General features: G+C 42.3%; 1 protein-coding gene across 1 annotated transcript in view; it reads right to left on the bottom strand.

The window, feature by feature from the left end:
• The window catches only part of LOC311235245 (wings apart-like protein homolog), a 150,804-nt gene extending 125,542 nt beyond the window's left edge, over positions 1-25,262 (bottom strand). The window contains exons 1-3 of the mRNA XM_084322656.1: positions 25,060-25,262; positions 22,828-23,351; positions 5,649-6,429 (exon numbers count right to left, since the gene is read on the bottom strand). Coding sequence (XP_084178782.1) covers positions 5,649-6,429; positions 22,828-23,329 — 1,283 coding nt within the window. The 5' untranslated portion in view covers positions 23,330-23,351; positions 25,060-25,262. The remainder of the gene's footprint in view (positions 1-5,648; positions 6,430-22,827; positions 23,352-25,059) is intronic.
• Between the last annotated feature and the right edge of the window lie 221 nt (positions 25,263-25,483).

Raw genomic sequence — 25,483 nt, 5'->3', positions numbered from 1 at the left:
CTGTATTAAAACAACACACTCACAGCCTACCCTAACAGCTGTATTTAAACAACACACTCACAGCCTACCCTAACAGCTGTATTTAAACAACACACTCACAGCCTACCCTAACAGCTGTATTAAAACAACACACTCACAGCCTACCCTAACAGCTGTATTTAAACAACACACTCACAGCCTACCCTAACAGCTGTATTTAAACAACACACTCACAGCCTACCCTAACAGCTGTATTTAAACAACACACTCACAGCCTACCCTAACAGCTGTATTTAAACAACACACTCACAGCCTACCCTAACAGCTGTATTTAAACAACACACTCACAGCCTACCCTAACAGCTGTATTTAAACAACACACTCAGCCTACCCTACCAGCTGTATTTAAACAACACACTCAGCCTACCCTAACAGCTGTATTAAAACAACACACTCAGCCTACCCTAACAGCTGTATTTAAACAACACACTCACAGCCTACCCTAACAGCTGTATTAAAACAACACACTCAGCCTACCCTACCAGCTGTATTTAAACAACACACTCACAGCCTACCCTAACAGCTGTATTAAAACAACACACTCAGCCTACCCTAACAGCTGTATTAAAACACACTCAGCCTACCCTACCAGCTGTATTAAAACAACACACTCAGCCTACCCTAACAGCTGTATAACACACTCAGCCTACCCTACCAGCTGTATTTAAACAACACACACACAGCCTACCCTAACAGCTGTATTAAAACAACACACTCAGCCTACCCTACCAGCTGTATTTAAACAACACACTCAGCCTACCCTACCAGCTGTATTAAAACAACACACTCAGCCTACCCTACCAGCTGTATTTAAACAACACACTCAGCCTACCCTAACAGCTGTATTAAAACAACACACTCAGCCTACCCTAACAGCTGTATTTAAACAACACACTCACAGCCTACCCTAACAGCTGTATTAAAACAACACACTCAGCCTACCCTAACAGCTGTATTAAAACAACACACTCACAGCCTACCCTAACAGCTGTATTAAAACACACTCAGCCTACCCTACCAGCTGTATTAAAACAACACACTCAGCCTACCCTAACAGCTGTATTAAAACAACACACTCACAGCCTACCCTAACAGCTGTATTAAAACAACACACTCACAGCCTACCATAACAGATGTATTAAAACAACACTCAGCCTACCATAACAGGTGTATTAAAACAACACACTCACAGCCTACCATAACAGGTGTATTAAAACAACACTCACAGCCTACCCTAACAGCTGTATTAAAACAACACACTCACAGCCTACCCTAACAGGTGTATTAAAACAACACTCACAGCCTACCCTACCAGCTGTATTAAAACAACACACTCAGCCTACCCTAACAGCTGTATTAAAACAACACACTCACAGCCTACCCTACCAGCTGTATTAAAACAACACACTCAGCCTACCATAACAGGTGTATTAAAACAACACACTCACAGCCTACCATAACAGGTGTATTAAAACAACACACTCACAGCCTACCATAACAGGTGTATTAAAACAACACACTCACAGCCTACCATAACAGGTGTATTAAAACAACACACTCACAGCCTACCATAACAGATGTATTAAAACAACACTCAGCCTACCATAACAGGTGTATTAAAACAACACACTCACAGCCTACCATAACAGGTGTATTAAAACAACACACTCACAGCCTACCCTAACAGGTGTATTAAAACAACACTCACAGCCTACCCTACCAGCTGTATTAAAACAACACACTCAGCCTACCCTAACAGCTGTATTAAAACAACACACTCACAGCCTACCCTACCAGCTGTATTAAAACAACACACTCAGCCTACCATAACAGGTGTATTAAAACAACACACTCACAGCCTACCATAACAGGTGTATTAAAACAACACACTCACAGCCTACCATAACAGGTGTATTAAAACAACACACTCACAGCCTACCATAACAGGTGTATTAAAACAACACACTCACAGCCTACCCTAACAGCTGTATAACACACTCACAGCCTACCCTACCAGCTGTATTAAAACAACACACTCAGCCTACCCTACCAGCTGTATTAAAACAACACACTCAGCCTACCCTAACAGCTGTATTAAAACAACACACTCAGCCTACCCTACCAGCTGTATTAAAACAACACACTCAGCCTACCCTAACAGCTGTATTAAAACAACACACTCACAGCCTACCATAACAGGTGTATTTTAACAACACACTACTCAGTCTACCTTACCAGCTGTATTTAAACAACACACACAGAGCCTACCAGCTGTATTAAAACTAGGGATGCACAGATATGAAAATTTGCCACCGATACCGATTGTTCAACTAACACAATCGGCCGATACCGATATTTGTGGCAAAAAATTTGTAATTTTTTATATATATATATATATATATATATATATATATATATATATATATATATATATATATATATTTTTGTAATTATTTAATTTTTTTAATGAAACTACTGTATATTTGTATGTGTATGTTTGTATTTGTAGGCCTCTTTACTTACTTAAAAAAAGGAAACATCAAGAAATATGTTTATGGTATTAATTCCACCATGCCATGTAGCACTATCACTCTCCCAGTATGGTCTGGCGGCCTGCAGCTGGATACTATTGTCTCAACCAGAGCTCTCAACCAATGCAATAGAACAATTTTGATTGACAGTCGATTCGGCCAATTACGTCACACCGCTAGCACCCACCTCCTGCTGTTCTTACCACCAATCGGCAAGCGTTTATTCATTTTCTACTTCCGGGCATGCCGCCATTGATCTGCTTGCGAGAACCACAACAAGCATACCGTAGCTAATACGTTAGCTGCCCGCCGACCAGCGCTCCACAGGATGACCAAACAAGGCATAATGATTTTACTGCAACGAATGTTATAATAAAACAAAGCCTTTCTATACATTTGTCTGATTGAAAACTTTATTAACAGATTGCAGAATGGATTGGGTACAACTCTCAGGGCTCTATGAGCAACGGAAGGAACTGAGCTAGTAGTTCGGGTAAATACTATGCTTATGTTATTGAACGTGTAACACTAACTATATAACGCTAATGCCACAAAACGAATGTTTGTGTCATTTTAACAGCAGATACTTTCTTAACACTTTAACTGCCGGGAAACGCTTTACAGCGTCATTCCCGGCCATGCTCAAGTTGCCGAAGGACGCTTTACAGCTTCTTTAATATCAATATTTCAAAAATCTGTGATCGGATTCATATTTCCCCTCCGCTGGCCTGAGATCCACCAGGAGGACCCACTGAGCTCTCTGGCGGTTCAGGAGCGCCATCTGGTGGCCGATCGGCGCAATCGCCAAACAGGAAGTGCTGTGGAGGTTGTGCTGGTCGGCCGTATTACTTCCGGGCACTCGGTTTGGCTGCCGGCACTCTGGCTCGTCACAATATATAGCGATCCATTGCCAATAACTCGATAAACAACATGATTTGGACGTATATAGTATTATACAAGCTGGAAATGGTTCATCAGGATAAACATCCCATAATCGAAAATGGTCTACACCACGCTGATCGTCCAACGGCGCGAGGAAGATCCGGTAAGATTCAGCGTTATCTTTGATCGTGTTCCATATAAACTGTTATGATTAACATATGACCCACACTAGATGAATGATATAACGCTGCCCACGGAATTATAAACGATCCCCCGCCCATCCGGTCATCATCAGATCATACGTAGATCATTCTAGAAGTACGTCCAATTGAAATTTTTTATATCGCCCCGATTGCCATCAAACTGTATTTCATCATCAATATAATGCATTTGGGGCTATAGATCACGTTCTGGAGAAAGCTGCAGAAAGAGATGAAAACATACTTATACATTAGACCATACTTTACTATGAATATGTGAATGAAAAAGTTTAACGTTGCTACACAATGAACAATACATATAGGACTTTGAATGGGCCCTAATAATGGCAATGTAGCAATAGAATTTAAAAAGTTATAGCCATGCAAAGAAGGGGTACTTCTCCATAGGGCCTAACAAAATTAATAGTTGGTTTCAGGTTGGTTGTCAGTTTGGCCATGGGTAGGTAGGGAATTTATTTTATTTTATTTTTTCATTTTATTCTTTCCCATAGCGACTATGGATAGGGAATTTCTTTATTTAATTAAAATGTTCACAACAACATGGATGCATGTAATCTGCCAGCATGTTTAATATCCATAATACTAAATGTTTGACTAAGATTTCTATGAAACTTTATTCTTAAAAAAAAAAAAAAAAATCGTTTTTTTTTTTTTTTTTTTTTTTTTTTTTTATAATTTTTTTTAAAAACTCATAAAATATATTGGGTCGCACCTAAATCGGCAGGGTCGGTCGGCAACCTGAAACCAACTATTATTTTTGTTAGGCCTAGACAAATAGAGCCGGCAACCTATGGTATATAATGAATTTAGCCTTAGGCAATCAAAGTGTTAAATGCCATCTTCCCGAGAGAGGGGTGTTGACGGGGAGCTGTGATGGGTTCGCTTGGTTGTGTTATTAGCATTGAACAGCTAACCGAAAGCTAGCGTTAACTAACGTTAAAGGTTTAGCCATAACGTTACCTTGGCTAAAGTTGGGGCTATTCATAATCCAGCAATAATGGCTGCAGACCTGCAAGCAAAGTACAGCAAGTTGGCAAAGGAGTATTCCAACGTAAATCACATTTTCACCAGTAACGTTAGTCTTTCCATCTCCCGGTAGCTCATGCTAGCTAACCTAGCTCACGTTAGCGTCGTCACTGAGCGACCACCTCGCGTACACAATTAATGACATGTTGCGGACAGCCATATCGGTGACAATGTTTAGCTTTTAGTGCCAAATGATAAGAGTCTGAAGCAGAGTCTCAAAAGAGAATGTTGAATATTTAGTAGTAACTTTGATGCAGTAGCTTGTGTGTGTGTGGGGGACTGGGGGAGGCGTTGTGCAGGACGCGACTGAACTTATCGGCTACTGCCATGGGCACACATTCGAGCTTATCGGCCGATAGGCCGATTGCAGTCAACAAGGCACTTATCGGCCGATACCGATACCCGACCGATACATCGGTGCACCACTAATTAAAACAACACTCACAGGCTACCCTAACCCTACCAGCTGTATTTGAACAACAATGTAAGATGAAAACTCACATGAAGCAAAGAAACTGAACATATATGGATATTTTTCAAGGTATTGTATCGAAATTCGAAATTCCAGTATCGTGATAACACAAGTGTGAAGAGATCTTGTTGAAAAGTGTGTGAGTACAAAATGACAGCTCGCTCGTAAAGCTTCTCTTTTCTACGTAAAGTTGAACATAAAATATCTTTCAGACAACATTTCAACAGTAAGTTTGATATGATATTGCTGGATCCTGAGTTATATTTGATCTGCAACGCCTACTTTGACAGTTTGATCTGAATTTTGTTTGATGGTATAGGCACCATTTGCTAGATGTACGATAAAAGCGACATGCTCATTACAGGCACAGAAACAGCCAGTTGAGAACAGGACTGAAACATAGGGGTATAGAGCCAGCTAGATTATATAAACTTGTAGAAAAGGACTACAACGTGGGATCTTTAAAAAAAACTGTACCTGGGCTTCGTCGGGGCTATTTCCGCCTTCTTCCTCTGCCAAACCGCCTCCCCCAGGTCTGTGGTGCCAGCGGAGACAGTACTACTGCTCCCGCTAGCGGGTGCAGCGCTGCCGCTGAAGCCCTCCATCCCTCGCTCCTGGATGGTGACGTTAAACATGGACACACACGACGGGTGGAGCACTGTGAAGTCCCTCGTCCTGGCACGGCCCGCAGTTCCCCCGCCGCCGCTCGCCGTCTTATTATTGGCATTAGAGGGGGCTTTCGGAAGGCCCGAACCGGTAACACCGCCGGCGCCAGAGTCCGAGGCTTTGCCAGATCCCTTTTTGTTAGGCCGCCGGTAGGTCCGACAGTTGTTGTTGTTTCGGAGTTGCGACGAGGAAGACGTCTGGGAGTGGTCCTCCGGTTCCGACGGCTCGATGGGGAAATCCAAGTCGCCCCCGAAGTCCTCGCTCTCGCTGGGGCTCCGGGGCCGCGGGGGAGAGGGGGGTTTCTCCTCCCGGATCGGCACCGGATTGAGACTCCTTGCCGGGGCGCAATTCTCGGTGGTGTCCCCCGCCGAGGCCCAGAGCATGGAGGGCGGGTTGCGGGGTTCTGGGGTGGGAGAGGGTGAACGGAGGCCCATGATAGCGTCCCAGGGGTCATGGACAGAGTCCGTTTTAGACTCCGTCTTGAGTGTTGTCGTCTGAGCCAGGGGCTTCTTATCACTCTCAGAGGCGTTCGAGTACCAGGAGTAACTGTGCTGCTTCTCCGAGAATGAGGCGGCGCTCTGCTGGGACTTGCCTGCAGGGGGAGACAGAGAGTCAGGTCATCAGTCATGTAGAAACCTGAATCTTACCTCCTATGAAGTCAAATCTTCAAGAACCGCTGGGGGGGGAAATGTCTCAACTTAATATTCCTGTTGACGTTCATGTATGAACCTCCGGTACTGGACCGCAAATGACATAAATCCTACAGAATGTATAAATTAATGTTGCGTTTTTTTTCATCAAATGTAGCCAAGAGTTAAGAACCTAACCCTGTCAAAACAGCAGTCAAAGTGTATATTTTCACCAATACATTTGTTTACCAATGGTTTAAAGTGTTATTAGTGAAATATGAGTTATAGAAATCTAGTCGGAAAAAGGTGAATATTGAGGCTAGGAAATGCTCCCCGCCATTTAGTTTGTAGTCCTATGAGGAAAGGAGACCCAGGACTTTCAATGGGCTTTCGAATAAAATAAAATAAACTACACTTCCTGGTAGGGATGCCCCGATCGGTATCGGCCGATATTCAGTATAAATATGAGATCTGTGAATTCCGATAATGCTTTATTTTCGCCGATCGTGAAAACCGATCGAAAAACATGATCCAATTCTCACTCGCTGACTTCTATCTCAAGCACACAGCTTCTGCTGCAGCGCACTGCCCCTCCTCCTCCCCCTCCCCCTGCCCCTCCCAGACTCATGTCAACAAAGGCTCCGGCAATAGTCCTCCGTGAGACCTATGTGAGCTAACGTTAGCTAACGTTACTGTTTAAACAAAAGTACACAGTCAACTATTCACTATAGTTTAATACATGATGCATTGTCTAACTGGCTAGCTACTGATAGCTCCTGATATCAACAAATGCGCATTTCAGTTAAGAATGATAGGGATGCCCCGTGCCGATCGATCGGCCAGCATGAGACCTCCGTTAGCTAGGTAGCTAATGTTAGCTCACGTTAGCTCACTGTTTTAACGAAATGACCCAGTAAACTAAATAGTTCACTTTATTTTAATACATGATGCATTGTCTAACGTCATCTAGCCGGCTAGCAGTAGCTACAGATAGCTCCTGATATCAATGTCTTATAACATAATTGACATTATTCGTTTTTGCAGCTGAACATTGGCTAATTAGCTATCATGCTTCATAACAACACTGCGAAGATGGCAATGCTGAATGTGATTTGACCAAAGCAGAGTATACACACAGACAGTGGAGCCGTTTGCAGATAGCGAGCGTTTTGACTTGTTGCAGGCTATGTCTCGCAGATAATACACAACTACAAGTATAATTATATAATATATATATTTTATTAAAAATAATAATAATAATAATAATGATAATATATAAAATTAAATGTAAACCAAAAACGATCGGTATCGGCTGATATGGCTCATAGACTATCAGTATCGGAGGCAAAAAACGTGATCGGGGCATCCCTACTTCCTGGGTCATGCCTCCTTGGTCATGCCAATCATCCGACTCCTAGATTTACTTTCTTATTTTTCGGGATAATCTCCCACAAACCTGAACATTACATTACATTATATAAAACAGAACGCAGTTGCTCTACCTTTATGTGAACGTCTAGGAAAAAACGGTGTTGCAATCTGATGAAAAATGTCAGACATTTACATTATAAAAAATTAACTGTACTTACATTTAGGGCTAGGCGATATGGCCTCTAAATGATATCGCGATATTTTTTGGCCATATCACGATACACGATATATATCGCAATTTTTTGCATTTCCTCTAAAGCAGCGGTTCTCAAGTTTTTTTTTTTATTATTCTTTTTGGATTACAGAAAATGTTCACTAAAGTGCTATCTGTTGCAGCTGCACTGTTTTCCATGAAAATACCATATTTGGATAAGTTTGACCATTTCTCAAAATCATTATTTAATAAAACACAGAAAAGGATCACCAAGTTACTCTGGATAAAAAAAACCTTTACAGACAACATTGAGATAAAGCTTCCTGACAACTCCATCCAAACTCTTGGAAGAACTCATTGAAATATCATCTGATACCACCTGGAGAGCTAGTTTCAGAGTGTGGTGATGAGTACCAAGTATCTCATGATGCAGCAGTTAAGGTGTTGATACCATTCAGCACCACATTCTGTGTGAAGCTGGCTTTTCATCCATGACAGCTCTGAAAACAAAATATAGGGCCAAGTTGAGCCTTGAGGATGACATGCGTGTTTGCCTTGTCAAAGATCTCCCCACGTATTGACTGTATTATTAGCCAGCAGCAGCAGACCTCGCATTGAGCTAGAAATGTCCACCGAGTGAACAAGTGCTTATTTTCTGTATTTATTTATATTTTTTGAGAAATGGTAACTTGGTGATCAAAATATGCTATTTCTATGGAGAACAGTGCAGCTGCAACAGATAGCACTTTAGTGATCCTTTTCTGTATTTAAAAAAAATACATGATTTTCAGTTTGAGAAATAGTCACACTTATCCAAATATGCTATTTTTATGGAAGTGTGCAGCTGCAACAGATAGCACTTTAGTGATACTTTTCTGTAATTTTATTTAAAGAAATATGCTATTTGATTTACTACTACAAGCAGTGTAATGTCAACAGTACTAAGCCATTTAGACCTGAAACACCTGTTAATAATGAATTATATAGCCTGCATATACACACAAATGTGTTTCCCGGTTTCTTAAATAAAATTGTTTTTGAAAGCAAGCACTTTTGTCATCATTGTAGCAAAAAAGACAGGACCGGAAAAGTCTCTCTCGTATGTAGGGGTGCCCTGGAATATTTTATTGAACACAGGGGTGCCTTGGCAGCAGAAGGGTTGATAACCCCTGCTCTAATGCACTTAAAAATGCTTGATTTAACCCTTTGATGCATACAGTCACACCAATATGATGATTATAATAAGTCCCTGTAACATATGTTTGCATTATTAAACCATGAAGATGCTTTAAAAAATAATTAAATGAAAATGTACTAAGAGTAGTCTACTGACACACTAATAAAAAAAAATTATTTACATCTAAGACAATTTATATAAAAACTATTGGGTGCCTAAGACTTTTGCACGGTACTGTGTTTTCTATCCACTTTAGCCAAACACACACATATATATATATATATATATTAGGGATGCACCGAATGGGAAATTCTTGGCCGAAACCGATACCGAAAATAGGAAACAGTTGGCCGAAAACCGAATGCTGAAAGGCCGAAAATGTAATATAAATATATATATATAATGTTTTTTTTATTTTATTTTTTAGCTACCTGATTATGGCAAAAGACATGATTATGGCAAAACTTAACTTAAATAATATTAATAATCACTATTATGGGCCCATAAAAGAATTTATTCAGCACTTTTGAATGCATACATTAATTCCAGACTGACTGCTGAAAGATTGTACAATTTAAACATTTTCTCTTTGCATACAACAAAATGTGGATTAAAGTCAAGTGCATTTTCTTTTCTCTGTAGGATAACAACAACAAAGTGCATTCAGAATAGGGGTGCACCGATATATCGGTCGGGTATCGGTATCGGCCGATAAGTGCCTTGTTGACTGCTATCGGCCTATAAGCTCAAATGTGCCGATAGCAGTCGCCGATAAATACCCATCAATTTGTGTAGCGTCAAAAGGCAAAAAAAAAAGTTCACTCGCGACCTACCTGCACAACGCCCGCCGTCCCCCACACACAAGCTACTGCATCAAAGTTACTATTTATGATTAACAAGGCATTCGTTTTGTGGCATTAACGTTATATAGTAGTTAGTGTTACACGGACAATAACATCAGCATATTATTATTACCCATAGCAGCAAGGCATTACTCCGAGTCCGTTCATTAGCTACCGGGAGATGCAAGACTAACGTTACTGGTGAAAATGTGATTTGCGTTGGAATACTCCTTTGCCAACTTGCTGTACTTTGCTTGCAGGTCTGCAGCCATTATTGCTGCATTATGAATAGCCCCAACTTTAGCCAAGGTAAAGTTATGGCTAAACCTTTAACAATAGTTAACGCTAGCTTTCGGTTAGCTGTTCAATGCTATTAATAACACAACTCCCTGTCAACACCCTCTCTCGGGAAGATGGCATTTAAGAAAGTATCTGCTGTTAAAATGACACAAACATTCGTTTTGTGGCATTAACGTTATATAGTTAGTGTTACACGTTCAATAACAAGCATATTATTTACCCGAAGATAGCAGTAAACAAGGCATTACTCCGTTAGTCCGTTCATAGCTCGGTTCCATTCCGTTGCTCATTCCGTACCCAACTACACATTCTGCAATCTGTTAATAAAGTTTTCAACCAGACAAATGTATAGAAAGGCTTTGTTTTATTATAACATTTGTTGCAGTAAAATCATTATGTCTCATTTGGTCCGGCGCTCCATGCTGTGGAGCGCCGGTCGGCGGGCCGGGCAGCTAACGTATCTGCTCTCGCAAACAGAACAATGGCGGCATGCCCGAAAGTAGAAAAATGAATAAACGCTTGCCGATTGGTGGTAAGGACAGCAGGAGGTGGGTGCTAGCGGTGTGGCGTAATTGGCCGAATCGACTGTCAATCAAAATGGTTCCATTGCATTGGTTGAAAGCTCTGGTTGAGAAAATAGTATCCCTCTGCAGGCCGCCAGACGATACTGGGAGAGAGATAGTGATACCATAAACATATTTCTTGATGTTTCCTTTTTTTAAGTAAGTAAAGAGGCCTACAAATACAAACACACATACAAATATACAGTAGTTTCATTAAAAAAAAATTAAAAGAATTACAAATACTTATATACAAATATCGGTATCGGTATCGGCCGATAGTGTTAGTTGAACAATCGGTATCGGTATCGGCGGCCAATTTTCATATCGGTGCATCCCTAATTCAGAACAAAGCCAAGGTGCTTTAAAACTGCATAACGATCTGCATAGACCACCGCAACACTTCCGGGATTCTGAAATCGGGGAGGAGATAGCGGGGGGAGCATATGAATGAGAGCCGTGATGTAAGTGGTTGCAGATACGGCTGTGGGGGTGCTGGAGACATGATCGAATAGACGTTTATGCGCCTCAATCTCCTGAACACGGCGCGACCCATTCCTAATCGATCAGAACTAAATCGGCAAAGAAAAAGCCCATTTTAATGCACCTATTCCGCATGCACATGCACAGATTGCCCATGGAGTCTGGACGACGCGAGATGACGCACGAATGAATGTGGACTGTTCCATCAGAGGGGGGAGCTTCGGTGGTAATGTAAGTGGCTACAGACCGCTGCACTTAAATATAAACATTAGTCTACCTGGAGACTCAATGAGGTAATTGTAGATGTCGCCATAAGACGCGTCTAGCCATTTAGTGGGATAATTTTCTCATTATCCTGTTCGGCTGAAAGGACACTGGCCACCGAAGATCCCCCATCTGATGGAACAGTCCACATTCATTCGTGCGTCATCTCGCGTCGTCCAGACTCCATGGTGTGCTTACCATGTTAGTCTGCAACACCGACATCTAAGAAGGGAGATCCCCCCTTGAATGGCCCTTCTAAGGGTTCTCTCCTCCGCACTGCCTGTGGAGCATTTCTACCTATTGTTAGGTTTTAGTGAGTTTTTCCTTACCTTCGCGTGGGGTATGTCTGGGAGTGCTTGCATTCTTTCATTTATTTGCATTTATTTTAAATTGGTTGGACCTTATGGTGTCCTTGTTCTGTTCTTGACTTATTGTTATGTTTTCTTCTTGACTTGTTTAAAGAAGACCTGTACGGCCCATGGGGACATTAACGTGTGTTGTTGGGCCTTATAAATAAATTTGATTTGATTTGATTTGATTTATGGGCAATCTGCGCATGTGCATGCGGAATAGGTGCTTTAAAATGGGCTTCGTCTCTGCCGATTTATTTCTGATCGATTAGGAATGGGTCGCGCCGTGTTCAGGAGATTGAGGCGCATAAACGTCTATTCGGTCATGTCTCTAGCACGCCCACAGCCGTATCTGCAACCACTTACATCACGGCTCTCATCCACATTCATTAATTTGCTCCCCCCACAATCTCCTCCCCGATTTCAATGTAACGCGGAAGTGTAGTGGTCTATAAAGACACACACAGGAGCAATGGTGTTGGGTGAAACAGATACTAGCTCCTCGGCTAGTAGTAGCAAGGCTCTCTGCTTCCTGCCACTACCTGCCTGTGACTCTCAGAGCCCCTCGCTGCCCTGTACCTGGTGTGACGTAACCCGTTAAGCTGTAGGAATATTTCGCCTAAAGGTACATGCCTAAGTAAATGGAAGATTGCTCTACTTCTGCAAGGTCAATTTGCATGTTCTTGGTATCTAGGAACATCTAGGGACCTCACCTGGGGGTATGTATTTCCAGTAGGGATGTCCCGATCCGATCACGTGATCGGAATCGGCGTCGATCACGTGCTTTTCAGAGTATCGGGGATCGGGAAAAAATAATAATAAAAATCGGCAGTCAAAAAAAGAAAAATTTTATTCAACAAACATGACCATGTCCACGTCTTAAACTCATACGGAGGCCTTAGTTTTGGTTTTAAATTACATATAATATATCATCATTAATGTATTTATTGTCACACAGAGCAGAATAATTTTCCACAACAAACACATTCCCCTTTAATTTTCACTGTTGCAACAAACACCCCTTTAATTTAGACGCTACACGCTACACGCTCGACCACATCACAACAACAGTACAACACGTCGCTCCCGAAACACGGTTAATATCCACTGACTTGAGCAGCTAGACTTAATGTCAGAGGTTTGGAACTAAGCATTTTAAAATAGAAAGTCAAGCCAGTTGCAATGTTTGCAAGGAGGACAGCCGGCTGGAGGCGAAGTTTTCAGACTAACTTTTGGAGGATAACGTTACGTGACTGAGGATTATTGTCGGCGTTTCAGACCAGAATGGACCATTACGTAAGTCGAACACTGAATGTATACTAATGTGCAAACATATATTGAAACTTTTAATATTTCTCATATGAAGCAGAAGCACATTTCTCAGGGTGAATGTAATAACAAACGCCTCCGCGCTCGCGCCCCGGACTATAGGCAACAGATGGGCTTGTCTCGCTCTGCCAGTTTCTGACAAAAATGCGTCAAAATTGATTACTAATGTGAAAGATCGGATCGGAAACGATCGGATCGATAGATATTTAAAATCACATGCTCGGGATCGGATCGGAAGCAAAAAAAGGCGATCGGGACATCCCTAATTTCCAGTGTCAGAAACATTGTGTCTGTTACTTCTGTTAATGAAGAAAAGGAGAATATAAATTATGATTTATGCATCTTTGATCATGTTAAATCTGCGGGGTACGAGAAAATGCTCAGAGCTCATTCACCACCTTATTGAGATCATGTGTACAAAAAATCTAAGCAAATTAATAAAGGGAAGATGATTAAACAGAAGGATTTGTAGATATAGTAATGAATGATAATCGATTTTAATTATAAATTCATATTTGACCTTGAACTTGACCTTATTATGGCCAAATCATACATCCATGGATAGGGAAAATGCTCCTCTTTCCAATGGCAGGGTTGAATCTGGATTTAGTAATTTCCTTGCGGTTTTTATGATAATTAGCATTTTCCGATAAATTCATATTTCCGATAAATCGTATAAAACATCGGTAAAAATGAAAATATACACTTTGACTCCTGTTTTTGATAGGGTTATGGTCTTTACTCTTGGCTACAAAAAAATTATATTTAAAAACATTAACCTCTTAACATCCAAGGGCCCACATGTGGACGATTCTTTGCCGACCTCTAGTGGCTCGGGTGTGCATTTATTTTAATACATTATATAGATAGAATTAAAACCCTATTTGTTGCCTGTCGATTGTCCTTTCAGGTGACAAATTCCGTTCAGCGGTTCTCAAGTTACATGCCAATATGTGAGGCGTGCCCCAAAGTACGCAAAAGTACACATTAGCACCCCCGACTCCCGGGGCTCTAGCTCCGTGAATCATTTGGTGATCTCGAAAATCTTTGCACAGGGTTGTAGCCAATGAGTGTGGCTTTCCAATGATACCCCATGATATGATAATTGGGGATCTAATACGGTCTCTATTGATCGATTTATGATAAAGAAAAGCAGGGTCCCCCTATAGGGCGACCTTAAAGGGGAACTATCTTATAAATGGCCTTTTTCAGTGTTTAGCATTGTTTCATAGCTATGTGGACTTATATTAATATGATCTATGTCTCTAATTCTCATATTGGCGCATTCTTCCAATTCTCCTCTCACAATATTCACCCTCACTGAACTGAGTCATCTGAAAATGTGCTGATCTGTGATGTCAGAGAGACTCCGCTGCATGATAATCATCAGGCCCCACCGTGGTTTAGGTGCCCAGGCTCAAAACGGCTTAAGATCTTGAGGTAGAAAAATGCTGTTTTTGAGTACTTGATTAGAAATACAAAACAATGAATTAAAAAAAATAAATTACAGAGGTGTTCCATAGACTCACAGGAAGTGTAAAAGTGCCCAAATAGTGAAAGAAATAGTAAAATAGTTCCCCTTTAAGGCTTCAAGTTTCTTTAATAGTTGTCATACAGAAGTACAGAATACTTTTGTACAAAATGCTTCTTACTGTTGCGCTCCAGAGACTGTGCATGACAAGATAAGTATGAAATAAAAACATAGTAAAAATTAGAAGAAAAAAAAGAGGTCACAGTGTTCAGTTTAGACATATGTACAATGTTCGTAGACGTAGTTACCATACAATATACAGTACTGTGCAGTGTACTAATATACAATACTATATAGTGCAAGGCATAAATGGACAAGGTGCAGTTTAGGTACAATTCACAGTAGGTGTACGAGTTGTAGTGCAAATCCTTTATCAATAAATATAAAGTGTAAGTGTGTTTGTGTGATCTAAAGTGTGGAGAGTGGGTGCTGCAGTGTGTTGTTTGTTTGAGTGAGTGTGTGTGTGCGTGTGGGTGTGTGTGCTGTGTGCATTTGATGGTTGTTGCATAGTGATTATTGTTCGTTTAGCGATTATTGTTCGTTTAGCAGCCTGATGGCCTGGGGATAGAAGCTCCTTCTGAGTCTTTCTGTGCTCGCCATAAGACTCCGGTATCGCTTGCCTGACGGCAGCAGTTCAAAGAGGCAGTTGTTCGGGTGGCTCGAGTCCTTAATAATTCTCTTAGCCTTCCCCTTGCACCGCTTGTTGTAAATGTTCTGGAGGGTGGGAAGCCCCCCTCTAATTGTGCGTTCGGCTGAACGTGTCACTCTTTGTAGTCTGCTACGGTCTTGTGCAGTGCTATTCCCAAACCAGGAGGTGATGTTGCCGGTCAGGATGCTCTCTATTGTACATGAGTAGAAGTTCCTAAGGATCTTCTGACTGACTTGGAACTTCCTTAGGCGCCTGAGGAAGTAGAGGCGTTGTCGTGCCTTTTTCACAACACTGTCAATGTGTGTGGTCCATGTCAAGTCCTCGGATATGTGGGCTCCGAGGTACTTGAAACTGTTCACTCTCTCAACTGGTGCCCCGTCGATGCTGAGGGGGCTGTAGTCCTTGACCCCCGACCTCCTGAAGTCCACAATCATCTCTTTTGTTTTGCTGACGTTCAGGGAGAGGCAGTTCTCCTGACACCACTGTGACAGGTTCTCTACCTCTTCCAGGTAGGCCCTTTCGTCGTTGGCAGAGATCAGGCCCACCACTACTGTGTCATCAGCAAATTTGATGATGGTGTTGTTGTTCCGCTGTGCTACGCAGTCATGTGTGTACAGGGAGTAGAGGAGGGGGCTCAGAACACAGCCCTGGGGGGCCCCTATGTTGAGCGTGATGGATGAGGAGGTGCAGTTGCCGGCTCTTACCACCTGGGGTCTGCCCGTCAGGAAGTCCAGGACCCACTGGCACAGGTCATAGTTCAAGCCCAGGTCCCTGAGCTTGGCTATGAGTTTGGAGGGGACTATGGTATTGAATGCTGAGCTGTAGTCGATGAACAGCATTCTCACATAGTTCCCCTTCCTCTTGTCCAGATGTGATGCTGCTGTGTGCAGCACATGGGCTATGGCGTCCTCCGTGGACCTGTTGGGGCGATATGCAAATTGCAGAGGGTCCAGGTTGATGGGGAGGGAGGAACAGATGTAGCCCTTCACTAGCTTCTCAAAGCACTTCATGGCTATGGAGGTGAGGGCTACAGGGCGGTAGTCGTTGAGGCAAGCGGGCGTAGATTTTTTGGGTACAGGGATGATGGTGGACTTCTTCAGACAGGTGGGGATGACGGCCTGTTCCAAGGACAGGTTGAAGATGTCAGTGAATACCGGGGCCAGTTGGTCGGCACAGACTTTTAGGACGCGGCCGGGGATGCCGTCCGGTCCTGCTGCCTTCCTGATATCCACTTTTTTAAAGATCCGTCTCACCTCATGCTCTGTTACCCTGAACACTGAGTCTCCATCAGCAGACCCCCCCCCCCCCATTGCCGTGGTTTGTAGGCTGGTGTTGTTATTCACAGCCTCAAACCTCGCATAGAAGGAGTTGAGATCATTTGCTAAGGAGATGTCACTGTTCAGTTTGAGGGGGGTTCCTTTGTAGTCTGTCATTGTTCTGAGGCCCTGCCACATGCCTCTAGAGTCAGCCTGTTCAAACTGAAGTTCAACTTTATCCCTGTAACGCCGTTTTGCCTCTATTACTGCTCTCCTGACGTTGTATCTTGCCATCTTGTGTTCTTCCATGTTGCCTGTCACCAGCCCGGTGTTGTATGCTGATGTGCGCACTTTCAGAGCCTCACGGACGGATTTGTCTACCCAGGGCTTTTGGTTTGGGTAGATATTAATTTTGGTGGTGGGGATTATTACTTCTACCTGAGTACAGACATAGTCAATCACCGTTTCGGTGTATTCGTTAATATTGGCTGTGTTATCACGGAGTACACTCCATTCTGTGCTTCCCAGCACTGCTTGGAGTGACTCTACTGACGTCACGGTCCAACGCTTAACCTCTCGCGAGACCACCGGCGTTCGCTTGAGACACTGTTTGTACTTAGGCAAAAGAAAAATTGCAACGTGATCGCTTTTACCGAATGGACTAAGAGCCTGTGACTTGTACCCATTCTTAAATTGCGAGTATACATGGTCTAATATGTTCTCGCCTCTGGTGGGACAGGTCACATGCTGATAGAAATTCGGCAGCACCTTTTTAAGACGCGCGCTGTTGAAATCCCCCAAGACCAAAATGGCCGCGTCAACGTTAGCTGCCTGGAGTTTGTTTACCTCGTCGTGAAGTTTTGAAAGTGCGACCTCAGTGTTCGCGTGTGGTGGAATGTACACTCCGATGAGGATGATGGACGTTAACTCTCTTGGGAGGAAGAAGGGTCGACATTTTATCGTGATAAACTCCAGGTCTGGGGAGCAGTGGTTAGACATTTCTTTTGTGTTGCCTAAATCGCACCACTCTTTGTTTATCATGAAGGCAATGCCGCCTCCTTTCTTCTTTAGTGACTCTAATGCCGTCCGGTCTTTTCGTAAAACGAAGAAGTGGTCTGCCGGTTCTATTGCATGATTCGGGACATCTGGACTCAGCCACGTTTCTGTGAAACAGAGGACGTTACAATCCCGAATGTCCCTCTGGAATTGGATCCTTGCTCTGATGTCGTCCAATTTGTTTCCTATCGATTGCACATTGGCCAACAATATGCTGGGCAATGTGGTTCTGTGTCGTTTGGACCTCAGTCTGTTCCGGACCCCGGCTCTCTTTCCTCGTCTTCGCGGCAGCTTTTTGTCTTGTCCGTGGCCGGCGTAACAAAGGATCTCGGTGGGCCATTTCTGCTGTTCAGCGATCCGATCCAGAGAGCAATCCAAACGGTAAGTTTTTCTTAATCCAATGTCAATGATTGACTGACGGTCATACACATATAATGCACCAACAGTTGGTGCAAATAAAACTCCTAATACTATAAAAATTAACAAAATAAAGCACAGTCTCGTCGGAGCGATCAGAAAGGCAGCCATCACAGCAGCGCCAGTGTTACTCCTTAACAGGTTCTTAAGATGACACACGCACGTTATGAACCATGGATTAAAATATCCACGTGCGTTGTGGTTGGGTCGACAAAATGTTTGATAAAAACGCTAAAACTGGGTCAATTTCGATAATCTTTTTCCCCCTCTTCATGAATGTCACCGTTGGCCTAGTCACATTGTTTATTGAACAAAAATACAACATGCAAGTGGGCCTTTAACTCTGTGATGCATGCATGCATCATCTGTGTCCAATAGTCTTTGTTCTTGTTACCCTTCGAGAGGCCCTTTTGTCCTCTTGCCTCTCGTCATTGTAAATAAGTATTTGTTCTTAATTGACCTGCCTGGTTAAATAAAAAAGAAAATATATTATAGAACAACAATAGAAAACTATTTGGGTGGAAATAATAACGGGTGAAAATATCCCAGGTTTAGGTTACAGATACGTTTCAAACGGCCCCAGTTGACTTCATGTTGCAGTGCTCGTTAAACAGCTGACAAGAAATACACTTGGGCTAGAGCTGCTCCCTAGCAACGTAATTCCACTGAAACCGCCTATAGCCTAAATGGAATTCTAACACATTGCGGCATGTTGAGCTCATCAGAAAAGGCTAAAAATGCCGTCTTGTCAGAGCCTCACCAAATGTGCTGGCCGTGGCTTCTCCTCGCAGATGGGAAGGGACGGGAAATAGGTTATAGAAGTTATTTTAAGACATCATAAAAACATGATTAGCACCTCATACAAGTATGTTATTCTGAACGTGACAAACTGTGACGGGTAGGCCTTGGAGAAGAGAGGGCAAGAGGCAGCTGGAGTGATGAATCTTGGTTCTGAGGCACCCTGGTACACCAAGGCAATCAGAAGTTAGAGGAAAACTCCAACATTTTGGGAAATTAGCTTATTTGCCATCTACCCTGGAGTTAGACAAGAAGATACATACCTGTTTCTTCTCTGTGCATGCAGTAGGAGTAGGAAGACGTTGGGAACTAGGCTAATGGAGGAACCTACTTCCAGTGACTGACGCTAAGCTAGGCTAATGGTGCACGTCTTCCTACTCCTACTGCATGCACAGAGAAGAAAAGGGTATGCATCTTAACACTCCAACATTTTGGGAACCCTGGAGTTAGACAAGAAGATGCATACCCTTTTCTTCTCTGTGCATGCAGTAGGAGTAGGAAGACGTTGGGAACTAGGCTAATGGAGGAACCTACTTCCAGTGACTGACGCTAAGCTAGGCTAACGGTGCGCGTCTTCCTACTCCTACTGCATGCACAGAGAAGAAAAAGGTATGTGTCTTCTTGTCTAACTCCAGGGTAGATGGCAAATAAGCTAATTTCTCAAAATGTTGGAGTGTTCCTTTAAGTACATTTATAGGGACACAAGATGCACAAGATAAGACTTCAGGCTTTTCTAAGGAGCCTCAAGCGAGGTCTTCTAGTCTGGAGAGTGTGCCAACAACCTTTCCGTGGGTGAACTCATTGAGATAGTTTTCAATTACTGATACTAATACTAATCTATACAATCACATGTTGTTGAATAAATACCATTACTTTATAGTTATTACTAAAAAACAGTATATATAAAACAGTAGCTGTATAAAAATTTTTAAAAAATAGTTTTATAATTTATATATTTTTTTTAATGTATGCACTCACTGGTATCGGATCAGTATCGGTATCGGCCGATACCCAAAGCTTAGGTATCGGAATCGGATTGGGAAGGAAAAAATGGTATCGGAACATCTCTATCTTTAACCTCATTTGCTATATTTGAAATTAAATGCATTTTTCCCCATATTAAAACTAGCTTCTCATCCTTTGAATTACTATTAATGTTTGATGTGCTTAATATTGATTAGTTAATGTTGTGTATATGTTTATTAAATGCCACATCCTAATAATGAAAAATGTCCACAACAATTTAAGACTAGGCACAGTGCAGCCTGAATAACATTTATTATTAAATCCAGTATATACTATTGGTGTAACGGTACGCGGATACATACTGTACCGCCTCAATGTGGTCCTCCGGTACAGTACGCGCTGTGCACCGAACGATTGCAACGGTATGGAACCTTTTTTTGTGGAACTTAAATCCCCCCGGCCCTAATATAACGTGCACAACTAACCGGATGTTGTTTGTTCATCCCACGCAGCGCGCAGCTACACTGAACGAGAGCTGTAATTCAGCATAGCATATTAGCCTTAGTATGGCGAGTCAATACTAACTGACCAGCCAGAGCTAGAAGATGCTCCCACAACATTCAAGTCTCCCGTTTGGGATCATTTTGGATTCCCAGTTAACCACAGTAATGGACAAATACAGGTGGATCGCACTAAAGCTACGTGCCGGCTAGCCCCTTTCGTGACTGTGATGCACTTGTGATGCAAGCCTTGCATCACAGTCACGAAAGGGGCTACGTTGCCGGCATTGTTCAACTTTATTGCGAACTTTATCACGAATTGAAACGGCATCACCCTAATGTGAATATCACTGGTACACCGAAGAAGCAAACCCAGCTCCCCGTGGCATTCAAGCAGCATCTCGCTATTAATTCAGACCGGGCCAAAGCAGATCTGCGACCATACTCCGTTGTCGAGAACACAGGGTTTAAGCACATGTTGAAAGTAATAGAGCCCCGCTACCTAGTTCCCTCTCGTCCGTATTTCAGCCAGCAAGTCATACCAGCTCTGTATAAACTAGCCCCTTTTGTGACTGTAGCAAGCCCTGCCCCTGTATTCAAGCAGGGCTTGCTCATGAAAGGGGCTCTGTATAAACAAGCACACGCTACAGTTGTCCAAGGCATCTGCTATATAATAATCTTCAGATTTACATTAAGTGGTATTAGTAAGTTACAGCAGTAAGCATTAGTTTGCTCAGTAAATTATGGCCAATTCGTTTTATATTGTTTAATACAGTTAAATAAATAAAGCAATTTTTTTTTACTGTACCGAAAATAATACCGAACCGTGACTTCAAAACCGAGGTACGTACCGAACCGTGGATTTTGTGTACCGTTACACCCCTAGTATATACTGATCAAAAAGGACCTAGTCTTCCAATAATCTTCATCAACTGAATCCCTTAGATGAAGAATTATATAAATCCAGTTTAAGTTTTGAGATGCGAGTGATCAAGATCTCATTCAGATTATAAATTGGAGTGATGTGGAAATTAGCACCATCCTCCTCGACTAGATAAATTATTAGTTGACTAATAGTGGTAGGACTATGTTGATTCATTGATTAGTTTACTTATATGGTTCATTGTTTAAAAGGCTCAGTTATGGGCAACTACAACTACTGTGGAAACTCAGTTGACTAAATGATATATTTTAACAGCAGTGGCGGTCCCCTGAAACCAGTGTCAATGAGCCTAATTTAATTAGACATCAAAATCAAATCCGGTGATCGGTGGCGATACGCAGGTCAGGCATTTTTGTCATGACTCTTTCCTTACCTGCAGGCCTCCAGAGTGATACCATTTAGTTGTATTTTGCCACATTACTTTCTCATTAATCAGAATCATCACTGAGGTGTGCGTTCAGAGAAACTACAGCCAGCCAATGCAAGCTCGAGGCTGTCGCCCAGTTGCTTCTCCGGATAGTGATGGCTAAAGAAAATATCATTCACATGCTTCTGTGCCAGACACTAGTCCCAAAATTACAACGAGAGGGATAATTTAGACGAGTCAGCAGGTGATCGAGAAAAGGAGACTTCCCCACAGGAACAGTATACGTGACCATCTTCAAATACACAAATCTTGTTCATCTCGTTCATGCCACTGAAACTCATTAGATAGGCAATAAATTGGCATCTATAGCAAATTACTTGAACTTGCTTAGAAAACCAGATTTTAATACATAACCGTGTCTGTCTTTCTGCTGTTGGCTCACGAAGACTTGCTGATTTGAGAATTAGAAAAGATTCTGTGCAGGATGTCGACTTTAAAATGATGCTACTACATTTTGTGTTAACACTTTAATCGCCGGGAACGCCGTAACTCGTCTTTGCTCGCCATGCTCATTCTGCCGAAGACGCCGTAACTCGTCTTTGATATCAATATTTCAAAAATCTGTGATGGAAATCATATTTCTCCTCCGGAGACATGAGATGTACTGGTGAGCTCCACTCAACTGTCTAACGGTTCAAGAGCGCCATCGATAAAAACATATTTATTTAGTATGAATGAAAAAGTAGAACGTTCCTACGTCCTAAACGATAGATACTTGATGTTGAATGGGCCATAATAATGTCAATTTAGCAATAGAATTTAAAAAGTTATAGCCCTGCAAAGAAGGGGAACTTCTCCATAGACAAATAGAGCTGGCTAGGGATGGTAAATTATGAATTTAACCATGGCGATCAAAGTGTTAATACAATTTTCATTAGGTAGGACCAGTGCTACGAGTGGAAAAGGTTAGTCTAGACGAGCCCTGTACCTGTGGTGGTGGTGGTGCTGCTGTTGAAGAACCTGGCTGTGTCCTCCACCACTCTGGACTGGTTCCTGTCACTGCCCAGCCCCGTCACTCCCCGACTGGACAAAGGAGACTGGGACCACCCCTGCAGGCTGGACCTGCTCCCCACATCCAGGGAGACGCCAGGCCTCTCTGCCTGGGGAGGCTCCGCCGAGGCCGGCTTGGCCCCGGGGCCCTTGGCGCTGGCCTGCGGGGCGCTGCGAGAAGACACCGGTTTAGATTCCTCATCGCTGTCGAACCCAAACGGATCTTCAGAGCTTTGGTCTGACAGTCGGGGCCTCTTGGTGATCTCCACTACTGCATGGCTCCTGGCCACACCGGGCCGCTTGGAGCCCACCTGGGCCTTGTATGTGGTCTCGCCCCACTTGGTGCTGAGCGTGGCTCTCTTGTTAGTCAGGACCTCGTCGAACTTGGATGTGCCTTCACCTCCCTTCCGACTATAGGTTTTACCGAATCTGGATGTCATTGTTGCCTCTGGTTCATATTCTCTAAGACATTAGTAAACAAAAATAAATATCCAGTTAGTTCAGGTAATTCATAGTATTCTTATAACATTCCAGTCATTGTACACCAACCAACATGGTGCAAACTCATTGGCTACGGTTGTCATTTAAAGATAATCACCCGAAGATGTCTGCAATCGAATACTATGAATAACAAAGCTAATACAAAAGCATCTCTCTGTGCCGCATCACTAGCTAACACGGAGTGATGATGGATGATGTCATGTTTCTAGTTTTACCAGGCGAGGCCCATTTCTGTGTTGGTCTACACAAACACTTGGAACCACTATTTTTTTTTTTTATATATACAAGAACTTGCAGCATTATTTCTGGATAAGTGATATTAGCTACGTAATGGTTGTGGAGGACGCAATGTACATAGCATCTATATATTATATATATCCCATACCTACTCTTACTAGATATACCACTGGCCAGTATGGCTTACTACTATTGCATATTTATTTACATGTATCACTCTACATAAATTATACAGTAAATACATCAGTTTAGCATATATTACGCAGTAGCTACTAGCTTGCTATATATATATCACATTTAATCACTTGTACATTGTATAGTATGAATGCACTTTCGTGCAATGACAATACATTTAAAATCCAATCTAAATTTTAATCTAATTTTCACTCTACATTGTAAAATCGATTTGAGTGTCTAGAAAAGCACTATAAATGCACCGATTCATTTATTCATGAGAATGCCACACAATTTGAGAATTCATATTTTGATGAAGATGATTTGTGGCCAGCAGGGGTGGTAAATAATCAATGTTGTAATTTGTCCTGCCACATGGTGTTGAATCAAAACATCTTACCAGAATGTATGTTTAAATAATTCGGTCAAAACACCTAGTAGAATTGATCAAACCTACCAGCTAGTCAGGCAACATGTCTCGCCAGAAACCAAAGACCTAAACCTGCGATGTCATCAAGTTGTAAATTCGAAGGCTGCTCCATACAAAATAAATGAGACTGATTTTGTAGAATATAATCCAGATCGGTTTGAATTGTTTTTACACAATGGCTTCATCAATAGTAGTGTTTCAGTTCTGAGGCAGAAAATACACCACTTCCCCCACAGATGTATTATTATCTGTGAGCTGCAACAGTCGCTTGTATCATCTCTTAGTAATCATCAAGTAATAATTATCTTTCAATCATTTGGCTTCTACCACTGAAGCGTACGAAAGCTATTCCCTCCCATACACATTGATCGGAATGTCCTGACCTAGAGAATATTGAATAGCATTATTAAAATAGGTTCTTTAGATGGAGTGACATTCTCCGTTGACTTCAGTGTAGAGGCCAGCTAGAAGAAAACCACACTCCACTGGAGCTGATCACGTTATAAGATGAATAATACCTGAACTGAAGGATGGGAAGAGGTTTAGCTAAACATGAAAACAAACCAACCACAGTTCACAATAAAGAGAAAAACAAAACACCATTAAGTAGCATTAGCTTAGCATGTAGCCTCACTGTACTGCAGTCCCTGTTAACCAGCTAGCTCACCTAGCACAGCAAGCTAACTAGCGGTGTAACAATATATAACACAAGTGTACATCGCGTATGTTGCACTACAGACCTCGAGCTGGTTATACGCCGTGCTGTTAATACTTAACTAAACATTTTGAACCGGTGATACAGAAAACACACCCGTGTGTTTCACTTACTTGGTGCAGTGTTAAAAGGCCGCTCAACACACACACACACAGGGCCTCCCTCCTGCTCCCTGTAGCCCTGCTGCTGCACAATAATATAAACAAGGCCAAACTGTCACCCGAAACAACAGATAGGTGCTTCTGGAACACTGCAGTGAGAACCCCAGGTCCGGGTTATTGGGGATAAATCGGGATTTACGTGCGTGTCCCCCCGATATACACTCGTATTTTCAATCTGAAATCGCACTCGATTGTCTCTTCAGTGTTGAGACGAAGGGTTCCATTGGCTTCCTTCCCCCCTCTCCCTCTCGCGAGATGACGGCGGTTGCGTCCAAGGAAACTATAAAAGAAGGAAGGGTCATCGAATCGCCGTGTGATTGATTGATTGATTGATTGATTGCTTGATTGATTGCTTGATTGATTGCTTGATTGAACT

The sequence above is a fragment of the Notolepis coatsorum genome (assembly GCF_963971535.1).
Source record: "Notolepis coatsorum genome assembly, chromosome: 10".
Taxonomy (NCBI): Eukaryota; Metazoa; Chordata; class Actinopteri; order Aulopiformes; family Paralepididae; genus Notolepis; species Notolepis coatsorum.
Note: the sequence above shows the minus strand (reverse complement) of the source record. Positions and strands in the feature narration are given on the sequence as shown.